The sequence below is a fragment of the Culex quinquefasciatus genome, chromosome 3, assembly GCF_015732765.1.
Source record: "Culex quinquefasciatus strain JHB chromosome 3, VPISU_Cqui_1.0_pri_paternal, whole genome shotgun sequence".
Lineage (NCBI taxonomy): Eukaryota > Metazoa > Arthropoda > Insecta > Diptera > Culicidae > Culex > Culex quinquefasciatus.
This window is the reverse complement of record NC_051863.1, coordinates 161372000-161395830: the sequence shown is the minus strand read 5'-3', so window position 1 is coordinate 161395830 and position 23831 is coordinate 161372000. Positions and strand designations below refer to the sequence as shown.

The 23831-nt window shown below is 44.1% G+C and overlaps 4 protein-coding genes across 4 annotated transcripts in view; 1 reads left to right on the top strand and 3 right to left on the bottom strand.

Annotated features, from left to right (window-relative positions):
- LOC6037315 (C-type lectin domain family 4 member F) overlaps positions 1-725 on the bottom strand; it is a 32364-nt gene extending 31639 nt beyond the window's left edge. The window contains exon 1 of the mRNA XM_038259632.1: positions 45-725. Within this exon, the coding sequence (XP_038115560.1) occupies positions 45-166 (122 nt within the window). The 5' untranslated portion in view covers positions 167-725. The remainder of the gene's footprint in view (positions 1-44) is intronic.
- A 4545-nt stretch (positions 726-5270) lies between these two features.
- The window catches only part of LOC6037316 (nose resistant to fluoxetine protein 6), a 35405-nt gene continuing 16844 nt past the window's right edge, over positions 5271-23831 (bottom strand). The window contains exons 6-9 of the mRNA XM_001847191.2: positions 6323-6436; positions 5777-6257; positions 5599-5713; positions 5271-5537 (exon numbers count right to left, since the gene is read on the bottom strand). Of these exons, the coding sequence (XP_001847243.2) occupies positions 5461-5537; positions 5599-5713; positions 5777-6257; positions 6323-6436 (787 nt within the window). The 3' untranslated portion in view covers positions 5271-5460. The remainder of the gene's footprint in view (positions 5538-5598; positions 5714-5776; positions 6258-6322; positions 6437-23831) is intronic.
- Positions 6520-9931, bottom strand: LOC119769682. The gene is made up of 3 exons (XM_038263038.1): positions 9083-9931; positions 7310-9023; positions 6520-7251 (listed from the first exon to the last, which is right to left on the bottom strand). The coding sequence occupies exons 1-3, from the start codon at positions 9138-9140 to the stop codon at positions 6576-6578; spliced, it is 2448 nt and encodes an 815-aa protein (XP_038118966.1). The 5' UTR covers positions 9141-9931; the 3' UTR covers positions 6520-6575.
- Positions 18785-20331, top strand: LOC6037318 (esterase 6). Its single transcript, XM_001847190.2, has 3 exons — positions 18785-18974; positions 19049-19640; positions 19695-20331. The coding sequence occupies exons 1-3, from the start codon at positions 18863-18865 to the stop codon at positions 19975-19977; spliced, it is 987 nt and encodes a 328-aa protein (XP_001847242.2). The 5' UTR covers positions 18785-18862; the 3' UTR covers positions 19978-20331.

Genomic DNA, 23831 nt, shown 5'->3' with positions numbered 1-23831 from the left:
ATGGGGGGTGTTGTTCTAACCTGACTTTCTATTATTAGACCCACCTGCGAACCTTGCGCTTCCGCTGGTTGATGATCTCCGGGAGTTCCAGGTCGGACAGACTTTTGCTGTCGTCCGAGAGCTGCAGAAGTTGGAAGGACTCGTTTTTACCGTCAACGCCGTTCATATTGCTTGCTTTGCCCTGGTATAGTGCTAGCCTAATATCACTAGTTTAAGTTATGTACAAATTCTATTCCAGCTCCTCTTGAAGTCGCCGAGACTGTTCGTATCTTACAGGCTAAGAAATCACAGCACTGTTGAACCCATTGATCCCATTAGCACGAGACCAAGTTATTCTGCTACTCGTACGTCGTCACAACTCGTAACACCTCATAATTCTCGAGGGTAGCTTTAGCTAGTTTCAGACGTCCGTGAGCTTTTCTCTTGGACGTCTTGACCACGGCATTTCAGAGGGCATTTTTGCGGTAAGTTTCAGCAGCTGACGGCCAGCCCTGGTAGATAAGCTCGATGCAAACACCTTCCTCACCCGCGGGCTTATCGCTTCAATAAATTTTAAATACAAAAATAAAGCACTTGTTCGAAGCCTAAGATACGCGATTCATCAAGTATCAGCTCATTGACGTGACGATAATAACAAACTCGAGCAGTTCGTAGGACTATACGCACATAGAGGACGGTATCGTCTAATGTTATTGAAGAAGAGAAAAGGCAAACTGAACCAGCAGAAGCAGTAACATCGGGGGTATGCGGTAATACCATATGCGACGGCAGCTAGGGAATGAAGGAGAAACTGTCAAATGCAAAGAAACATGGAATCGAAGGGGAGAAACAACTCAGTGAGCAATATTTTCAATATTGACGAGCTGTGTTGAGTTTGCGCCGTTTGAAATAACGGTTTAGTAGAGTGAGGTCAACACGCAGTGAAAATTTGAGAAGTTGAGGCAGGACTGAAAAAAATAGACTTGATTTTAGTTTCAGCAAATTCTTTAAAAAAACAGACGAGCAGTTCTCTACAAAATCGATTTTTTTTAATTTTAATTTTTGTATTTTTTAATCCGGCTGAAACTTTTTTGGTGCCTTTGGTATGCTCAAAGAAGCCATTTTGCATCATTAATTTGTCCATATAATTTTTCATACAAATTTTGCAGCTGTCCATACAAAAATGATTTATGAAAATTCAAAAATCTTTATCTGTTGTAGGAATTTTTTGATTGATTTGGTGTCATCGGCAAAGTTGTAGGTGTGGATAAGGACTACACTGAAAAAAATGATACATGGTAAAAAAAATGGTGATTTTTAGTTTAACTTTTTATCACTAAAATTTGATGTGCAAAAAAAAACACTATTTTTTTTTATATGTTTTAGGGGACATAAAATGCCAACTTTTCAGAAATTTCCAGGTTGTGCAAACAATCTTTGACCGAATTATGAATTTTCGAATCAACACTATTTTTTCAAAAAATCGAAATATCGGTCGCAAAAATTTTTCAACTTCATTTTTCGATGTAAAATCAAATTTTCATAAAGAGCACCGTTTTCAAGATATTTTCAAGATAGGGGACATAAAATGCCAACTTTTCAGAAATTCCCAAGTTGTGCAAAAAATCTTTGACCGAGTTATGAATTTTCGAATCAACACTATTTTGACAAAGAACTTTGTCCTAAGGGCTCTATTCTGGTGAGGTGTCAATCCAGAAAAACGAAAAATGTCGCGCGTTACGAAAATGTTGCATGATTGGTACTGAGGAAGAGGTCTGCGACGCAACAAGGCACTGTTGCGTCACCATTTCGAGCCAATATAAACCCTGCTCGATCAGCCCAAGAAAATCATTCTATCGCTGGACGCCGAGAAGTGAACAACAACCTGGACCTGGAAGCAGATGGCCTGGAGGCCCAGAAGCAGTTGGCCGAAAAGCAGCTGGCCTGGAGCAAGGAGCAGCCCAAGCGGAGGCAGGCCAGCCGGATTATTCTGGCCACAAGACCCGGAGTGGCCAGAACCCTCAGGGGTGTTCCGATGGAAGGCCATACGAGACTGGACAATATGGGTATCAAATTTCTTGGATTTTGATACTGGTGATGAAAATGGCCATTTGGACAGTATTGTCCACAACCTGGAGTGGCCGATGCCCTCAGGGAGGTTCTCCCGGGAGGACATTTACCGAACCATAAGATTTTGGGCAATATGGGTATCAAACTTCTTGGTTTTTGGTACTGGTAATTACAATGGCCATTTTGACAGTATTGGCCACAACCTGGAGTGGCCGGTGCCCTCAGGGAGGTTCTCCGGAGAGGACATTTACCGAACCATAAGATTTTGGGCAATATGGGTATCAAAATTCATGGTTTTCAATACTGGTAATGAAAATTTTCGCTGTGAAAAGAAATGATTAATTAAATTGCGCAAATGGCGCGAAATGGAATTTCATAGTTTGAAAAGAATAACTCTTCCATTTCGCGCCATTTGCGCAATTTAATCAATCATTTCTTTTCACAGCCAAATTTTTCTTCGCGAGCAGCTGACCGCCATTTTGTTTTGGGGTGCCGCTCTTGCAGAGCAAAATTCATCGCGCCATGTGCTCTCCCTCTCTCTCACACACACACACGCGCAATAGCAAACGATAATTGCGCGACCGACGCCCTCTTGCTGGGTCGAGGTTCAGTTGCGATTGATAAGTTGAACTAACAACATCGAAGAGGACGAAACGGCCGGCACGTTTGGACGAAATCCGACGGAGAGAACCATTTCCGTGGAGGATTTGATTGGCTGCCAGAAATCCGTGACCAACGTGACCGTTTCGGATCAAACCCCCAAGGAGAGGATCATTTCCGTGGAAGATTTGATTGGCTGCCAGAAGCCCAAAAACCAAACAGTCTTTTTCAAGACTCACGAATACTCACGAAAGAGTTATTCTTTTCAAATCAAAAATTTCCATTTCGCGCCATTTGCGCAATTTATTCAATCATTTCTTTTCACAGCAAAATTTTTTCTTCACGAGCAGCTGACCGCCATTTTGTTTTGGGGTGCCGCTCTTGCAGAACAAAATTCATCGCGCCATGTGCTCTCCCTCTCTCTCTCACACACACACGCGCAATGGCAAACGAAAACTGCATGACCGACGCCCTCTCGCTGGGTCGAGGTTCAGTTGCGATTGACAAGTTGGAGCCTCGACCCAGCGGTCATGCAGGTCATGCTCAAGCTCAGAATAATTCTGGCTGTGGAAGAGGGCACATCCTGACTCATGAGCCACGGCAGATAACGGAGGGAGTGAGAGAGAGATGCTTGATGCGCTGGCGACTCTCTACATTCAATGTCCTCTCTTCTCCCATTTTCCTCCCGTCGGCACATCATATATGTACGTAATTTTCTTCGTGACGTTGTAGCCATCGCTAACGCACTATGGCTTCAATATCTTAAAGTGGCCTGAGTTTTAAGTAAAATAAAATAAGTTAAATCTGGACATCGTACTGGCCACTTGGAGGAAGCAGTTTGGAGGACCACCCGGAGCAGCCAGTCAAGGATCGACCGGAGAAGCAGTGGAGCGCACCATCAAAATAATATGGTTCTTTTTAGAACCACCATTATCACGAAAGAGTTGTTCTTCATTTCTAATTGCTTGCTAGTTCGCTACTAGTAATGCTCTTGGTGGGAGTCTGGACCCCTAAGAAATCCAGTCTTTTTTGGAAGCCGTGAGAGATTAATTTCTTTTGCGGCTGCAATATAAAAAAAAACTGGAGTTTATTTTGAAAAGGTTCAAAAAACCAAATTCCAATTTTTGCTTTTAGGGTGTTTTTTAATACCCCTGACTCAAGGCAGTTTCAAAAACACCCAAAAATGGCCGAAATGGCCATTTTCATTACCAGTATAAAAAAATCCGTTTCTTCCGTGGGGACATTTATCGAACCTATCGACTCGGGGCAATATGTGTATCAAAATTCAGCATGCAACTTGAAGGAACTGAAAAGTTCATTGACATCTAGAGCAATAATGATATCGATAAGATTGACTGCCAGAGAGTCGACTGTAGTTATGTTCTCATTTATCTCAATTTGTCGATTGACAGTTGTTCCATTCTTACACTGAAATAAAAAAAAAGTACCAAATTCCTAAATTCTAGGAATTTTGGCTCCTTTCCTTATTTAGTAATCGGGAGGCAAAATTCCTAAAATTTAGGAATTTGATACTTTTTTTTATTTCAGTATAGAAATTGTTGAATTTACGGACCCATTCAGGAAACAATTTTATTGCTAAAACTGAAGCAACAATTTTAAAGGGCACATTTCAAAGGGTTGATTTCATAAAAAAAAAGATTTTATTTCGAGAGCTTTGTGCAAAGTTCTTTGTCATTCTGGTCATGTGTAACATAACCACCTGCAGGTGTTTTTTCAAAAAATCGAAACATTGGTCTCAAAAATTTTTCACATATCAAAAAATAAAAAAATTAAAACTAGTGTTTTTTTTTTTGCAAATCAAGTTTTAGTGACAAAAAGTTAAATTAAAAATAACCAATTTTTTTTACCGTGTATCATTTTTTTTCAGTGTAGTCCATATTCATACCTACAACTTTGCCGAAAACACCAAATCGATCAAAAATTCCTTCAAAAGATACAGATTTTTTAATTTTCATATATCATTTTTGTATGGACAGCTGCCAAATTTGTATGGAAAATTATATGGATAAACTAATGATGCAAAATGGCTTCTTTGGGCATACCGAAGGCACCAAAATGTTTCAGCCGGATTAAAAAATACAAAAAAAAATCGAATGACCGAAATCTCTGAGAATTGCTCAGTTGAAAAGAACTTCAAAACTCTATTAGGTTATAAGAAATACGGAATTGTAAATTGATTATTTACTAATAAAATAAATTGAATTGAATTGAAAATCACTTTAACGTGATTCGATTATCCGTAGTTTCGATTATCCGAAGTGAAATTTTTCCGAGGCCTTCGGATAATCGAGTCTGGACTGTAGTTGATTACCTATTAAATTACAAAAAAAAATTTGTCAATATTTCATCACCGACATTGTGACCGTCATCTTGGATTTGAAAAATTATAAAGCACTTTATCGTACTTTAGAGCATACTTAAGCACGACATTAAAAAAAAACTTGGATCTGATGTTGCTAAGAAACCTTCAATTAATCGATCTTCAGATAAACGAAACTTCTGTTAAACGAGGGGGAGCCCAAAAGTCTAAAAGGCTTAAAGGGCTACAACGGATAAAGAGATGATAAATTGTGTGATCAAAATATCCAGAAAATAAATAATTTAATATAATTTAACCCTTTTTCAATGTACTTTATTTTATTATCAATTAAACTATCATATGGCGATGATCATTGTGTACACATATCTGATTAGGTGGGTGACTTCGTAAAGATAGATTGTCTACTCTCTATATCCTTATAGCTAGTCACAAACGCAGTCTGTAATTTCAGCCTTCCAGCAGCTATGACTTCACGCACTCGGCGACGAAGCATTGCCATCGTTGGAAGGGATCACCGGGTTCACTTTGGGCTGGATTGTTGCACTCTCTGAAATCATTCAAGTCATATTAGATTTCGTCAATTGAAGGTCTCACTAGATTGAACTTACCTAGCTTTTTCGCAAACAAGTGCTTCTGAATCGCGGTTGCCGGGAATTCCAACAGCAGAGCCAGTATCAATCCCATGAAGTAGGAAAACACCAGCACGGTGATCACTTTGGATAACTGCAAGATAAAATCATTGACATGAGCAGTTTATTTTTGCATAAAATTCCCGTTTGATCATACCAGCGAAACCTTGCTGAAGTAGCCGACCTCCCGCGTTCCGAAGAAGACGTTCTTCAGCATGAATACGTGGCAAACGTACGCACAGTACGTCAGCCGGCCCAGCGGTACGAAGATTGAAAAGTTCAGGAAGCCCTTGATGACCTTGCTGTACTCGTAAATCACGCCGTAGATCATGATGGCACCCAGGAAAATCCACATGTGCTTCATGGTCGGGTAGAAGATGGCCATCCAGATCGATGGTTTTTCGAAATTGTACTGGTAGAAGATCATGTTGCTCATCAGGCACAGGAAGCCGATGGGGACGGTGAGGTACCAGATCAGCTGGAGGTACCAGGCCCGGTTTCCGGTGTGGTAGTTCTTGCGCTGTTTGTAGTAAATCAAGCCCATGATGATGCCACCCAGGTAGCAACCCATGTTCGTGTGGAATGGTATGTACACAAGGTGGTACATTTCCTCGTACCAATAAATGAAGCGTTCATCCCTGCGGATGATAAATAGGGTAAGTTTGGTAAGACATTCAACATTAGAACAGGCAGCGTCACTTACTGTAGCCTATTGATGTAGGAACCGTCGAATTCACCAAAGTAGATGATCAGAGCAGGGACTATGTACGAAATGCTGATAGCGGCAGCGAATATATGCGTTCGGAACTTACGATATCTGGAAGAACATTAAATGGATTTCATCTGTTAATTGGTTTTCTACATTGTAACGAGTTCTTTACACAAAAAAGTCATGGGATATTATTTTGTACATATAAAATCAACACTTCTGTACTGATCCTTGTTTAATTTTATTTCTAAACTCTTGGCGTAGTTCTGTCCAGTTGCAAAACATGTCGATTTCTAGTTGGCCTGACCGTAACTGAATCTTCTATGATCCTCCAACTTCTTCGTGAAATGTTGTCCCCAACCCTATTGTGGTCGTCCCCAGCGGCCACTTCCGCAATCCATTCGGCGTAATGCATAACGTCAAGAAACACTTCCGGTGCGCCTCGAAGGTTGCAGTGATCATGCTTCGGGATGTCCAGCAAGCCGCGTAGGTACGTGGCACCATCTTGGCTGTTCCGGTAGAACAATGGCATTCCGGCTTCTTTGTTATCGCAAGGAGGTTTCCGCTCCGGATCCAGTGACATGTGGCCGCACATGTGGACACCCTTGGTGTTTACTACCGTGTTTTCCCGGGCCCAATCTCGGGCACAGTAGTGCACGTTAGAGAGAGTTAGGTTGACCGGTTCGAACTCGAACTCCATGAATACTCCGGTGTAGTGAGGTTCGGTCCCTCCCAAGAACATGGTTTGAAAGTTGAGTTTGAAGAGATTTTCGTTGGTCTTTGGAAGGCAGATTGGCTCGACGGCAACCGGTTGGGACAGCTGAACGATTGCGATGTTGTTGGTAAGAAGCTGGCTGTCGTGGTTAGGGTGCACGTGAACCGCACTGATGCTGGAGGATACGTCACTGTTTACGTAAATGTTTCTGGAAGGTGTAGGATAGATGAATGCCTTTCTGTTGAATTCCAGAATATTATACTTACAAATCTCTCAAATCGATTCCGTTAACACAATCCGCTATGGTTAGGGCAAGTGAAGGAGACACAAGAGCGGCTAGACATTTCTCTTGGCCACGATAGTGTATCGAACTCATCCAAGCATGTGGTCCTGGACAAGACTCAAGACGAAATATGTTGTTCGATGAAACAACGGTATTTTTACCAACCCAATCCGTGTACTGTGTCATGTTGAACAAAACTGTGTAATAACCTGTTTTGAAAAGTTTGTCGGGCTCTGGCCAGTACGTAGCAAATTGAGTCACGTTGAAAGTAATCCCTCGGAGAAACCACAAGCCTTTGTAGCTTTGGTACAGCATGTCTGAAACAACGCCACGAAATTGAGCTGAAAGTTCGTGACAAAAGAACTGCTCTGAAGTGTTGAACTGTTGTCCACAGGTTTTGTCACCATTTACTATAACGTTTCCGAGGTCTCCGTGGGTGCCCACAAAGAAGCTTGAAAACAGTCCAGTAGGTTCATCAAAATACATGCATATGGGACGCAATCTCTCGGTGAATCTTAAGGGAACTTTTAGTTCTATCACCGCAATATTGTTCCATCTGGTTCTTGGATCAAACTTTTCGTGTCGAATTATTCTTCCAACTCTCTGATTGTGGAACTTTTTATTCCTTCCATTTTCAAAAGAAAAGAATGCTACTTCTAGTTCTGTTGGGTTCTCTACGATTGCATCACTAAAGGCATCTGCTGGAGCAACCAGAAAATTTTCATCAATGATAGCTGCCTCACATAAAGCTTTTTCTAAATCTCCAACCTTGAAGACGTCTCCCTTCCAAGGCCACGGTCTTTCTTCGCGGTAGCCGCGACGCAGTGATTTAGGATCGGGTTTCTTTCCACAAACCGCAAAGTTTTCCCCTGGCGACTCCAATATATCAGCTGCATCTTTCCCATCGAGCTTCAAATCGATCCACATTCTGTAATAAGCAACATCTGTAAACACCACGTAGTTCTTGGTGTCTATAATTGTAGCATGATCCGCCTTTCCATTGCTGACAATTCCACGCAGGAACCACTTTCCACCAATCTCCAAAAATAGTCCTCCCCCGCTGTCGCCTGGTCCGGCGGAAGTTCCGTTTCGGAAGCCCGCACACAGTGTCTTCCGGTCGTACAGATATCTCGTATAGTAGTTCGGATCACTTTCCTGGCAGGCCTTTCGAGACACAATCGGCATAACCACCGACTTAAGCTCGTCAGAAAGCTCGTTCTTCTCGTCACGTCCCCACCCGGCGATGTAACCGTTCTTCCCGACAACCAGCTCTTCCGCGTCACCCCCCGTCCAGAAGCAGACCGGCTTTACGTAATCGGTTTGCGCAATCTCTCCGACCAACTTCAACAACGCGATATCGTTCTCCAGCGTTCCCGTGTTGAACCCCTCGTGCCGTATAATGTCTTGAATGGCAATCTGCTGCAGCGAGGGTTCCAGCTTGACCAGCCTCGCGATACCCGCGCGGACAAACAGCTCCGTAATCTTGAGCGGTCGAACCTTGTTTCGCGGGTAGGTACAGTGAGCTGCGGTGACAACGTACGCGTTGCTCACCAGCGTTCCTCCGCAGGCGTAAGCCGGGGACGCTCGATTCAGCTGGTGGAACACGGCCACGTGCCATGGCCACTCGCCCAGGTTCGATGGAGTGCCGTGGTGGACGTACTCGTGGGCAACAACCGACCGTTCACCGCATTCCTCGGCTGATAGATAGAAGAGTTTAAGTTACTTTTGAGCATCTTTGGGGATTTACCATTCTCACTTGAAACAGTCAGCTTTATTACAAGCAAAAGTACTACTGTGCAACTGATCCATGTCATCGTTTAGAACGGCAAAGTGATACTGACGACTCGTAGAGAGGGGTTGAAGTGATTCAGAGATTGAACGTTAATCACATTTTCAAAGGTCGCACCGACATATCGACGTGATCGTGCTGTCTTGTCGTACGTCATTATTCGACGTTTCGGGAAAAAATCGTTTGAATGTTTTACTTTGAATAAATATTGTCAAGCTGCACTTGACTAATATTCCCATAAAATTTTGTCGGATTAGCAAGCAGCGACTACATTTAATATAAAGAGTGTCAACATTGCACAGTGTTTTTACGGATATTGTAGCATATCATAGCATAGATTGAGATTTTTTTTGAGAATCTGCGAAGGTCAAAATGTGACGAATAGAAAGCTGCACAAAATGGCGTTAATTTAGCCCAAAAGCATTGCGATTAGACAGTACGATCATGACTGAGTAGGTTTATTAGTCAGTGGTGAATATGTTTATTAGTCAGTGGTGCATGCATGGGATGTTTTTCAACATTGTGCCATGATAGAATCTGTTACCAAAATTTCATTAGTAATGTTAGTTATTGTTGTTTTAAAATCAGCGTTTGAATTTATATAATGACTGATAAGAGTCATGAGATTTAATTAATTGCAAACCCGTTTTAATGCTTGACTTAAAAAAAAACTAGCCCACGCAATGTAACCAATCACAAACTCGTTTTGTTCGACTGGCCGATGTGTATTGTTCCGAAATTTTATTGGACTTTTGGTTTTCCCGGGAACCGTGGTGTAGGAGTAAGCGTGGTTACCTCTCACCCAGTCAGCCTGGGTTCGATCCAAGACGGTCCCGGTGGCATTTTTCGAGACGAAATTTGTCTGATCACGCCTTCCGTCGGAAGGGAAGTAAATGTTGGCCCCGGACTAACCTAAAAAAGGTTAGGTCGTTAGCTCAGTCCAGGTGTAGGAGTCGTCTCCCTGGGTTCTGCCTCGGTGGAGTCGCTGGTAGGCAGTTGGACTAACAATCCAAAGGTCGTCAGTTCGAATCCCGGGGTGGATGGAAGCTAAGGTGTAAAAAGAGGTTTGCAATTGCCTCAACAATCAAGCCTTCGAACACCTAGTTTCGAGTAGGAATCTCGCAATCGAGAACGCCAATGCTATAGAGCGAATAATTTGATACTGAACCAAAAACTTTTTTTCTGTGTTTTGCTTTGCCCACTGAGGTAAGGCTATAATCCTCCTCTAAAAATGAACTTTCTATTAAAAGCTCGAAGACCCACCTTCATGCATACATATCGACTAAGAATCGAAAACTTAACAAATATCAGTGTGTGTGTGTGTGTGTGTGTGTGTGTGTGTGTGTGTGTGTGTTTGTGTACATGTACGCACACACATCGCTATCGAATTGTTTGAAGTTTCGATACGTAATTCAAAAGATATGAATTATAAATGTGGATTCATCGAGTTATTACCACTTAAGTTATATCTATGTACTTTTTTCTTGATCTAAAAAAATAGCTGAAATTTGTGTCTAAACCACTCATTTTACCCCTTTTTGATTAAAAGTAAAGAAGGCATCAACCACATAGGTGGCATGATTTTTTTTTGCTGCTAGAAATAAATGAATTAACAATAACAAAAAAAAACAACATGGTCGACCAAGAATGCTACCTTTACAGCTTGCATCAATGATTGTTACATATTACTAAAATGCAAATGTTTACATCACACAATTATGAATAAATTGATAGACACAGTTTCTTTAAAACAACAATCTTTGAATGGCTTTGCCAATTAATTTTGGAGCAGATATTTGTTAATCTGAATTAAATACAGACCATTATAATAATGGACGGCTTCTCATTTATTGGATTATTTTAACAAAAAAGGTGCAGGTGGTTATGTTCTACATGACCAATACACAAAGAACTATGTACAAAACTCTAAAAATCATGCTATTTTTATTTATATTTTTTAATTCTTTGCCTATTTATTTAATCCTGAATAATTAATTCTAATTAAATTAATTCAGTCAATGGCACCAGTAGAACCTTCCCTCAGGGCCATGGCCACTCCGGGTGTGGCCAATCCTGTCAAAATGGCCATTTTCATCACCAGTATCAAAAACCATGAATTTTGATACCCATATTGCCCCAAGTCGTATGGTTCGATAAATGTCCCCCCGGTAGAACCTTTCCTCAGGGCCATGGCCACTCCGGGTGTGGCCAATCCTGTCAAAATGGCCATTTTCATTACCAGTATCAAAAACCATGAATTTTGATACCCATATTGCCCCAAGTCGTATGGTTCGACAATTGTCCCCCCGGTAGAACCTTTCCTCAGGGCCATGGCCACTCCGGGTGTGGCCAATCCTGTCAAAATAACCATTTTCATTACCAGTATCAAAAATCATGAATTTTGATACCCATATTGCCCCAAGTCGTATGGTTCGATAAATGTCCCCCCGGTAGAACCTTCCCTCAGGGCCATGGCCACTCCGGGTGCGGCCAATCCTGTCAAAATGGCCATTTTCATCACCAGTATCAAAAACCAAGAATGTTGATACCCATATTGCCCCAAGTCGTATGGTCCGATAAATGTCCCCCCGGTAGAACCTTTCCTCAGGGCCATGGCCACTCCGGGTGTGGCCAATCCTGTCAAAATGGCCATTTTCATCACCAGTATCAAAAACCATGAATTTTGACACCCATATTGCCCCAAGTCGTATGGTTCGATAAACGTTCCCTTGGTAGAACCTTCCCTCAGGGCCATGGCCACTCCGGGTGTGGCCAATCCTGTCAAAATAACCATTTTCATTACCAGTATCAAAAATCATGAATTTTGATACCCATATTGCCCCAAGTCGTATGGTTCGATAAATGTCCCCCCGGTAGAACCTTCCCTCAGGGCCATGGCCACTCCGGGTGCGGCCAATCCTGTCAAAATGGCCATTTTCATCACCAGTATCAAAAACCATGAAATTTGATACCCATATTGCCCCAAGTCGTATGGTTCGATAAACGTTCCCTTGGTAGAACCTTCCCTCAGGGCCATGGCCACTCCGGGTGTGGCCAATCCTGTCAAAATGGCCATTTTCATCACCAGTATCAAAAACCATGAATTTTAATACCCATATTGCCCCAAGTCGTATGGTTCGATAAATGTCCCCCCGGTAGAACCTTTCCTCAGGGCCATGGCCACTCCGGGTGCGGCCAATCCTGTCAAAATGGCCATTTTCATCACCAGTATCAAAAACCATGAATTTTGATACCCATATTGCCCCAAGTCGTATGGTTCGATAAATGTCCCCCCGGTAGAACCTTCCCTCAGGGCCATGGCCACTCCGGGTGTGGCCAATCCTGTCAAAATGGCCATTTTCATCACCAGTATCAAAAACCATGAATTTTGACACCCATATTGCCCCAAGTCGTATGGTTCGATAAATGTCCCCCCGGTAGAACCTTCCCTCAGGGCCATGGCCACTCCGGGTGTGGCCAATATCCTACCAGTTTGGTCCCAACCCCATTGCCTTGAATCATTCTGGTTTCCGAGTGACCGTTCTAACAATGTTCTTTAGCACAGAATTCCTCCCAAGTTGGTGCACAACCTGTGTCTTTCAATGTGTGTATGTGTGTGAGCAATAAAATTACCACCGTCGATCCGTCTCTGACGGATTTTCGGTCAAAACTATCTGTTCAGAGGCTATCTGTTAGCTTATATAGTCCGCATGAAATGTGGCAACATTGTGCAAATTTTGCCTCGTCTCCTGCTTTCTTGGAACTGTCACGCGAGAATGTTGCACCATTGTTGCCACATTTCATGCGAACTATATAAGCTAACAGATAGCCTCTGAACAGATAGTTTTGACCGAAAATCCGTCAGAGACGGATCGACGGTGGTAATTTTATTGCTCACATACACATACACACATTGAAAGACACAGGTTGTGCACCAACTTGGGAGGAATTCTGTTCTAATGAACATTTTTAGAACGGTCACTCGGAAACCAGAATGATTCTAGCCGATGGGGTTGGGACCAAACTGGTAGGATATTGGCCACACCCGGAGTGGCCATGGCCCTGAGGGAAGGTTCTACCGGGGGGACATTTATCGAACCATACGACTTGGGGCAATATGGGTATCAAAATTCATGGTTTTTGATACTGGTAATGAAAATGGCCATTTTGACAGGATTGGCCACACCCGGAGTGGCCATGGCCCTGAGGGAAGGTTCTACCGGGGGGACATTTATCGAACCATACGACTTGGGGCAATATGGGTATCAAAATTAATGGTTTTTGATACTGGTAACGAAAATGGCCATTTTGACAGGATTGGTCACACCCGGAGTGGCCAAAATTAAGTGGAATAAATTGATAACTCTTTTATTTGACGTCCTAGCCAAATGGTGTCTTCGGAATAGTTGTTGTACTTGATAAGGGCTATCTTTTGAAGTTATTGACATACAGGGTGACGACCTTCCAGGGTGTCAAACATAATTAACTTTGTTGGATGACGTTGTAGGGCTTTGGTGTCTTGGGCAAAGTTGTAGAGGAGAAAAATTCATGAAGGTTGGTCGAAGGCGCCAAATTTGTAGCTCTTAATCTACTCGAGATATACGCCAGTTTTGCAAAAATGGTCCAAAAAGCACTTTTTTGTGATAACTTAAAATGTTAGCGTTTTAGCGGCCTTTTATGTTCTGAAGAGTTAATTATGACATAAAATTACATATCTTTGCCGAAAACAGCAAAATGTTTTGAGCCTTTATTGAGGAGTTATAGCCATTTTTAAGTGATTTTGAGCCTATTTTCAAGTTGCAATGTTTTCAAAATGGCGCATTTTGGCGCAAAACCGAACAATGCACCAGAAAGTACACACTTTCAACTACATTTCCTGAAAATATCGTATATTTTTTTAGATATCTCAATTTGAATTTGCCGATTTTTAATCAATTTATTTATAAATGTTATTCGAAATCATAATGAATACATGGTGAAAATCGGTAAATTGAAGGGTAAATTGATCGATTTTTATGGAAATTACATTGTCTATGAAAAAAAAAATACGGACCGAGCCAAGTAGCCCAGTGGTAACGCTTCCGCCTCGTAAGCGGTAGATCGGGGTTCAAATCCCGGCTCGGACCAACACAACTGGTGATCTTTTCCCTTCTGGATTCGATTGCTTAGTAAAGGGAAGGTAGTGTATCGTCACAAACTGGACCTTATCACGACACCTTAGGAAGACAACCTATGGAATGTTAACATTAACCTTCATGTTAACATTAAGTTGAATAATAAACTGTCACTGAATCCGCTTTGTAAATGCCGGCCCCGATACTCTTCACGGGTGTTCCCCTCAGAAACAGGGAAAGAAAAAAAATGAAAAAATACGACAACCTTTCCAGAGTGACCACATATAAAAGGAAATACTTAATTTTAAATACGAACAATTATTTAAAATTTTCACTTACATTATTTTTGGGAAAAACATGTATTTATTCATAATTTTAAAATGTGTATCATAATTTTAAGCATGAACAATGTATAAAACAATAATTAGAGTTCACGTGCGGTGATACGACCGCAAGATAATGGTCGCATGACAGCCGCAAGACAACCGCAGAACAAATTTTTGGCTGTTGTCAAAGGTTGCCTGAAGGTTTGAGCTGACTTTTTGGAAAATATTGAAAACAAACCAAGTTGACAGCCAAATCAACCATAATTTCAGTTCAACTAGCTGATTTTTACACTGCAGTAATAAGGCGGCAATAATCTCCTGTCACTCACAGCGAAGGAAAAACGTGATTTCATCTCGCAATAAGCAATATTAAAATCGATCAATTTACCCTTTCAATTTACCGATTATTACCACGTTTCAATAAAATTCCGCTTAAAAAATATGAATAAATTGATCAAATACCGTCAAATTCAAATTGAGATACAGTGGACTCTCTCGTTGTCGATATTGAAGGGACCTTCGAGAGCAGGAGATATGAAAATGTAGAACAAAAAATCAAAGCAATCTATTTGAAGGGACTGAAAAATTTATTGACAGCTGGAGTAATATTGATATCGAGAAGATCGACAACGAGAGAGTCCACTGTAATAAGGATAAAGGAGTAATCAATTTATTCAAATGCCCTGAGGGAAGGTTTTATCGAGGGGATATTTATCGAACCATATAAATTGGGGCAATATGGGTATCAAAATTCAAGGTTTTTGATACTGGTAATGAAAATGGACATTTTGGCAGGATTGGCCTCAACCGAAGTGGCCATGGCCCTGGGGAAGGTTCTACCGGGGACATTTATCGAACCATACGACTTGGGACGGTACCAAAAACCATGAATTTTGATACCCATATTGCCCCAAGTCGTATGGTTCGATAAATGTCCCCCCGGTAGAACCTTCCCTCAGGGCCATGGCCACTCCGGATGTGGCCAATCCTGTCAAAATGTCCATTTTCATTACCAGTATCAAAAACCATGAATTTTTATACCCATATTGCCCCAAGTCGTATGGTTCGACAAATCTCCCCCCGGTAGAACCTTCCCTCAGGGCCATGGCCACTCCGGGTGTGGCCAATCCTATCAAAATGGCCATTTTCATCACCAGTATAAAAAACCATGAATTTTGACACCCATATTGCCCCAAGTCGTATGGTTCGATAAATGTCCCCCCGGTAGAACCTTCCCTCAGGGCCATGGCCACTCCGGGTGTGGCCAATCCTGTCAAAATTGCCATTTTAATCACCAGTATCAAAAACCATGAATTTTGATACCCATATTGCCCCAAGTCGTATGGTTCGACAAATGTCCCCCCGGTAGAACCTTCCCTCAGGGCCATGGCCACTCCGGGTGTGGCCAATCCTGTTAAAATGGCCATTTTCATCACCAGTATCAAAAACCATGAATTTTGATACCCATATTGCCCCAAGCCGTATGGTTCGATAAATGTCCCCCCGGAAGAACCTTCCCTCAGGGCCATGGCTACTCCGGGTGTGGCCAATCCTGTCAAAATGGCCATTTTCATTACCAGTATCAAAAACCATGAATTTTGATACCCATATTGCCCCAAGTCGTATGGTTCGATAAATGTCCCCCCGGTAGAACCTGCCCTCAGGGCCATGGCCACTCCGGGTGTGGCCAATCCTGTCAAAATGGCCATTTTCATTACCAGTATCAAAAACCATGAATTTTGATACCCATATTGCCCCAAGTCGTATGGTTCGACAAATGTCCCCCCGGTAGAACCTTCCCTCAGGGCCATGGACACTCCGGGTGTGGCCAATCCTGTCAAAATAACCATTTTCATTACCAGTATCAAAAACCATGAATTTTGATACCCATATTGCCCCAAGTCGTATGGTTCGATAAATGTCCCCCCGGTAGAACCTTTCCTCAGGGCCATGGCCACTCCGGGTGTGGCCAATCCTGTCAAAATAACCATTTTCATTACCAGTATCAAAAATCATGAATTTTGATACCCATATTGCCCCAAGTCGTATGGTTCGATAAATGTCCCCCCGGTAGAACCTTCCCTCAGGGCCATGGCCACTCCGGGTGTGTCCAATCCTGTCAAAATAACCATTTTCATTACCAGTATCAAAAACCATGAATTTTGATACCCATATTGCCCCAAGTCGTATGGTTCGATAAACGTTCCCTTGGTAGAACCTTCCCTCAGGGCCATGGCCACTCCGGGTGTGGCCAATCCTGTCAAAATGGCCATTTTCATCACCAGTATCAAAAACCATGAATTTTGATACCCATATTGCCCCAAGTCGTATGGTTCGATAAATGTCCCCCCGGTAGAACCTTTCCTCAGGGCCATGGCCACTCCGGGTGTGGCCAATCCTGTCAAAATAACCATTTTCATTACCAGTATCAAAAATCATGAATTTTGATACCCATATTGCCCCAAGTCGTATGGTTCGATAAATGTCCCCCCGGTAGAACCTTCCCTCAGGGCCATGGCCACTCCGGGTGTGGCCAATCCTGTCAAAATGGCCATTTTCATCACCAGTATCAAAAACCATGAATTTTGACACCCATATTGCCCCAAGTCGTATGGTTCGATAAATGTCCCCCCGGTAGAACCTTCCCTCAGCGCCATGGCCACTCCGGGTGTGGCCAATATCCTACCAGTTTGGTCCCAACCCCATTGCCTTGAATCATTCTGGTTTCCGAGTGACCGTTCTAACAATGTTCTTTAGCACAGAATTCCTCCCAAGTTGGTGCACAACCTGTGTCTTTCAATGTGTGTATGTGTATGTGAGCAATAAAATTACCACCGTCGATCCGTCTCTGACGGATTTTCGGTCAAAACTATCTGTTCAGAGGCTATCTGTTAGCTTATATAGTCCGCATGAAATGTGGCAACATGATGCAAATTTTGCCTCGTCTCCTGCTTTCTTGGAACTGTCACGCGAGAATGTTGCACCATTGTTGCCACACTTCATTCGTTGCTGACCCCTTCCGCAGTACCAAGCATGCAACATTTTCGTAACGCGCGACATTTTTCGTTTTTCTGGATTGACACCTCACCAGAATAGAGCCCTTAGGACAAAGTTCTTTGTCAAAATCAGCAAATTTATGTTAAAACATTATAGAAACTGTAGATCGAATAGGTTCCCAACGTTCTACAACACAAATATTAAAATTTGAATAAAAGTTTTCAATCTTACTTCATTCTCACAACAAAGTGAGCGCTTTCTGGTTCCTTTACCCTTTACCCTCCCTACGGTGCGTGAGAGAACTCCCGTTGAAAGAAACGAGAATGATTTGATAGGTCCCACGTGTTGACTAAACTTACTCATTTTTTTTGTAACTGGTACACTTCTGTTGTGGACAACTTCTGCAAAAAAACTCATTCAGTAAGCAAAAGCACCTTGGTTAACATTCAAACATGTGGGAAACAATCCTAATAGGGCTTAAATTAGTGTGTACCATGATTTGGTTCAATATCTGGAATTGGATGGTTGGATTCTGGCCGGGTTTGCAAAGACCAGTTGTGGAAGTTCGTCAAGGAAGAGTTCGCGGTATTACCAGTGTGCTACCAAATGGAGGATCGTATCATTTTTTCAAAGGAATTCCGTACGCAAAACCACCGACTGGACGGCTTCGCTTTCAATCTCCAGTTCCATTACAACGCTTCAATCAACCTGTACTGAACTGTAGTGTTGAGAAAGCTGGCTTCATACGACCTTGCATGTTTAGCAGTTGGTTTACCGAGGGCTCTGAAGATGGACTGTTCTTAAGTGTTTACACTCCCGGACTTCCCGTGAATGATTTGGTAAAGTATCCGGTGATGGTGTTTGTCCATGGTGGAGGCTTTCGGACCGGAACTGCTAGTGAATACTTTTACGATCCCAAATATCTGGTTCAAAGGGGGGTCGTTGTGGTTATCATGTCGTACCGTTTAGGACCTCTAGGTTTTCTAAGCATGCCGAGTGTTGGCATAAGCGGCAATGCGGGTCTGAAGGATCAAGTAAGTCGAGGTGTGGTTGGTCGAGAAATAAAAAAATAATCTCTTTATTTGTATAATTATACCTGAATAGCGTCTTGCTCTTGAATGGGTTCAGGAAAATATACATCAATTTGGTGGAGATGCACAAAATGTTACCTTTTTTGGCCAAAGTGCAGGCAGCATGTCTGTGTATTTGCACTATTTATCACCAAAGTCCAGGTAATAACATCCCATCTAGGATAACAAGTTTATCTTTAAGAATTGATTTACAGGCAATATTTTCAACGAGCAATTTGTATGAGTGGAGTGATGTGCACTGAATCAGATTTTCAAGTTGAACCAGAAGAAAAAGCCAGAAAACTTGCTCGCCTGTTAGGATATCAAGGAACGAGTGATAACGATGTATTGGGTAAGCGGATAGCAAAATATTTCTGATGGTACTTGAGATACTGAAGTATACATTTCCTAAACCGTATTTTCTAGAAACCCTGCTGAAAGCATCTGCAAGATCATTGATCAGACTCCAAAACCATGTCGCAAGCCAACAGGAGGAAGGTGATCCGTTACAGTTTTTATTCAGACCTGTCATCGAGCAAGATGTTTTCAAAGACGCCATAATCACTCAGAGTCCAGAGAGAATTCTCAAATCGTTTGATACCCTTAGATTGCCTATAATGCTCGGTACCGTATGCAGTGAAGGAGTTCTAGCATTTGTAGAAAACAAAAACAACTTAAGTAAGTACAACAAACACGTATCCTGGCTGGTTCCTCGTTTTATGGAGATTTGGGATGAAATCGAACGTAAAACAATTGGGGACAGAATCAAGCAATTCTACCTGGGCAATCAAGATATTGGCAGCGATACAACAAATGAGACCTGTAATTTGATGACGGACCTAACGTTTTCGGTGATGTCAAATTTGAGCTCAGAATTGATAGCAAAGTATCAGCCGAATGTAAAGCAGTATTGCTACTTGTTCAGTTTTATTGGCCGCTGCAACATCACTAAAACCGTTTTGAATGTGAAAAATGTCGACGGAGCAGCCCATACCGATGATATTTTCAACTTATTTGGGTTTGCCAATTAAAGAAAAAGTTGAAATGCCTTGTAAAACTATTTGATTTTTAGCACCAAGGTTCTGCCCCATGTTCTCCCGGATAGTGACGAATACAAAATGCGCGAAATTTTGGCGACAATGTTGACCAATTTTGCAAAATTTGACGATCCAACCCCAAATGAAGCGCTCTTAGGATTCAAGTGGACACCAAATGCGCCAGTGCACCGAGACTCGGAACCATTTGATATGGATTGTGCTGAGCTTTGTTTACCCCCGCGAATGATTCGGAATCCGAATCAGGGCAGAAAGGAGTTTTGGAGAAATCTGCTAAGGAAGCACACGGGTTTGATGTAGCCTAAAATTTATATCAATAAAGTTTTTTTTTCCTAACTGTGGTGTACCGCTTATCCCAGTCCCGGGTATTAGATGGTGACATCCCTCGCTCCGAATCTTGTCCGAATTGGTCGGGTCCTCGTTCTCCCTTTAATTTTTTATTTATTCATGCAAAACAGGGTTCAGCCAGCGCGTATATAGCCCGGGTAGGTCGGAATAACAAAACGGAGGTCATTTCAATAACAAGTTCTGTTAAAATATCTATCAGAAAGTCATGATCATCGGTAATGAGAAGAAAAAATAATAACATCCCCAACACTAAGTCTTATAATTGTTATTGAACAGATCTTATGAGAGAACCAAACCATTCAATCATTGATCCTGTTATCATGTTATATAAAAACGAAGTGGACTTCATAGCTGTCGGCCACTATTTGCTAGTACCAACCACTAGTGGGACCCTGTGTGCGTGCGAGCAGGTTAAGTGTCGTGCTCCGATCGTTCCGTCGAATTTTTCGCGAAAATCGTAGTACACCGGTGCATCGCGGCGTGAAATTCCGTCGAGATCCTCCGGAACCTGCAGTGAATCGGTGGCCACTAAAAACCGTACGCGACGATCGTGAGATTGGCCAAAATCGTTGCAAATTTATTGGTCGACTCGCAGATCAAATCGGGCCATAACAAAGAACCAAAAAAAGTCCCCGCGTGGCAAGTACAATACCGTCGTCGTCGTCGTCTTCGTTCTTTTGCACGGCGTTTGTGTTGTGTGCGGGCATCGTCGTCGTCGTCAACGTGCTGGGTGTAGTGCTGCTTGGGAGTGTATACAGAAGAAATTCTCGATAGTGCACAGTGGGTCGGAGTGGAAGATTTAGTGCGAGGAAAAACAACAAAAAGTTTTTGAAAATTAAAAAGAAAAATAATTTCAAACGAGAGTGCATTCAAAAACCCAAATCGTGCGTGCGCCCCCCACCCTCCCTCCATCACCCGTTTTTGGGCGGCTGTACCCCAGGTTAGGGCGGCCCAAAACAACCTGGTGTTCGATTCCTTCTACTTGTGAGCGGCTGTTCCCCACGTCAGGGGCGGCTCCAAAGAAGAGGTTGACCCCCCCCCCCCTTCATTGAGCGTCTGTTCTCCAGGTTAGGGGCGGCTCAAAGAAACCGGTGTCCTGCTCCATCGTCGAGGTAAGCGTCTGTTCTCCATGTTAGGGGCGGCTTACTGCAGGTAGAGTTAGGACCCCCGCCCCCCGAGCGTCTGTTCCCAGGTTAGGGGCGGCTCGAACCAGCGTCTGTACCCCAGGTTAGGGGCGGCTGACTAACAGTCCCAGTGCCAGGGTGGGACTCTAAACAGTCCTGGTACGACGGTCCTCCGGCGAGACAGGGGGTTGGTGATGGCTACACGCACCCGCCGTAAAACTCAAGTGCAGAGAGCTCCAGATGCGAGCCGATCCAATCGCCGACCCGATTTTCGGGGATCCAGGGATTGGAAACTCGGGACGTGGAACTGCAGGTCTCTCAACTTCGATGGGAGCGACCGCATTCTTCACAATGAATTGCGGGTCCGCGGTCTCGAAGTCGTGGCGCTGCAGGAGGTGTGCTGGACGAGGAAGGACCACCGAGAATTCGGTGGGTATACTATGTATTGGAGCGGCGGCGATACACACGAGCTGGGGACAGCTTTTATCGTGCTGGGTGAAATGGCGAAGCGCGTGATTGGGTGGTGGCCAGTCAACGACAGAATGTGCCGGTTGAGAATCAAGGGCCGATTCTTCAACCTGAGCATCATCAACGTGCACAGCCCGCACATGGGAAGCGACGCCGATGACAAGGACGCTTTCTACGAGCTTCTTGACCGCGAGTACAGGAAGTGTCCAAAACACGACGTCAAGATTGTCATCGGCGACTTGAACGCTCAAGTTGGCCAGGAGGAGGAGTTTAGACCGGTTATTGGAAGGTTCAGCGCTCACCAGCAGACGAACGAGAACGGCCTACGACTCATCGATTTCGCTACCCGAAACATGGCCATACGTAGTACCTTCTTCCAGCACACCTCCCTATACAAGTACACCTGGAGATCACCAAACGACACGGAGACGCAAATCGACCATGTTCTCATCGATGGTCGGCACTTCTCAGACATAATCGACGTCAGAACCTACCGTGGCGCGGACATCGACTCGGACCACTACCTGGTGGTGGCCAAGCTGCGCCAACGCCTGTCTGAGGTCAACAAGATCCGGTACCGTCGCCCGCAGCGGTATAATCTGGAGCGGCTCAAGGATCCTGAGGTCGCTACCCAGTACGCGCGGGAACTCGAAGCTGCGTTGCCTGACGAGGGTGAGCTTGCCGAAGCCCCTCTGGAGGCCTGCTGGAGCCATATGGAAGCAGCCATCAACGCAGCGGCATCGAGCGCCATCGGGTACGTGGACCGAGTTCGACGGAACGGCTGGTTCGACGAGGAATGTCAGGCGATTTGGGACGAGAAGAAAGCAGCGCGGGACAAGTGGCTGCTGCGCAACACCCGTGGGAACAAGGAGTCGTACAAACAGTTGCGAAGGCAGCAAACCCATCTCTTTCGGGACAAGAAGCGCCGCCTGGAAGAGTTGGAGTTCCAGGATATGGAGCAGCTGTATCGCTCCAACGAAACGCGTAAGTTCTACAAGAAACTCAGTCAATCCCGGACTGGCTTCATGCCGCGAGCCGAAATGTGCCGGGATAAGGACGGAGGAATCTTGACGGACGAGCGTGAGGTGATCGAAAGGTGGAAGCAGCACTTCGACGAGCACCTGAACGGCCCAGAGGCGGAGTACCAGGGCGACAGGAGAAACGACGTCAGCGGTATGTTGGACGGCGAGGACGAGCCAGCACCCACGATGAGGGAAGTTAAGGATGCCATCAAGAAGCTGAAGAACAACAAAGCAGCGGGTAAGGATGGTATCGGTGCTGAACTCATCAAGATGGGCCCGGACAAGCTGGCGGCCTGTCTACACCGGCTGATAGTCAAGGTCTGGGACACAGAACAGCTACCGGAGGAGTGGAAAGAGGGAGTAATATGCCCGATCTACAAGAAGGGGGACAAGTTGGAATGTGAGAACTATCGAGCCATCACTATTCTCAACGCGGCCTACAAAGTGCTGTCTCAGATCATCTTCTGTCGTCTGTCGGAGCGAGCAAAGGATTTCGTTGGGCCGTACCAAGCCGGTTTTGTGGAGGGGAAATCGACGACGGACCAAATCTTTTTGCTACGCCAAATCCTCCAAAAATGTCGCGAGTACCAGATCCCGACGCACCACCTGTTCATCGATTTCAAAGCCGCTTATGACTCGGTCGATCGCGAAGAGCTATGGAAGATCATGTACGAGAACGGCTTTCCCGGGAAGCTGATCAGACTGGTGAAATCGACGATGGACGGGGCGCGGTGCAGCGTGAAGATTTTGGGAGCGATGTCCGACCCGATCGAATCGCGCAAGGGACTGCGACAAGGCGACGGTATCTCCGGCCTCTGTTTCAACATTGGGCTTGAAGGTGTAATGAGGCGGGCGGGCTTCAACATGCGGGGCACGATTATCAACCGATCCAGCCAATTCATCTGCTATGCCGACGACATGGACATTGTCGGCAGGACGTTCGAGGAGATGGCCAGGAGGTACACCGAATTGAAGCGGGAAGCAGAGAAGGTTGGATTGAAGGTGAATGTGGCGAAGACGAAATATCTGCTGGCAGGAGGAACCGAGTCCCTTAGGGCTCGCATAGGACCGAGCGTGACGATCGACGGCGACGAGTTCGAGGTCGTGGAGGAGTTTGTGTACCTCGGATCGTTGGTAACGTCGGACAACAACTGCAGCAGAGAAATTCGGAGGCGCATCATCACCGGTAGTC

Bases quoted from the DNA above. Each gene is read 5' to 3' on its own strand.
- LOC119769682 (XM_038263038.1), bottom strand. From the start codon at position 9,140: ATGACATGGATCAGTTGCACAGTAGTACTTTTGCTTGTAATAAAGCTG. The intron at 9,024-9,082 runs GTGAGAATGGTA...TCTATCTATCAG, and splicing joins AATAAAGCTGACTGTTTCAA to CCGAGGAATGCGGTGAACGG. The intron at 7,252-7,309 runs GTAAGTATAATA...TACACCTTCCAG, and splicing joins GGAATCGATTTGAGAGATTT to AAACATTTACGTAAACAGTG.
- LOC6037318 (XM_001847190.2), top strand. From the start codon at position 18,863: ATGAGTGGAGTGATGTGCACTGAATCAGATTTTCAAGTTGAACCAGAA. The intron at 18,975-19,048 runs GTAAGCGGATAG...CGTATTTTCTAG, and splicing joins GAGTGATAACGATGTATTGG to AAACCCTGCTGAAAGCATCT. The intron at 19,641-19,694 runs GTTTGCCAATTA...TTTGATTTTTAG, and splicing joins GATATTTTCAACTTATTTGG to CACCAAGGTTCTGCCCCATG.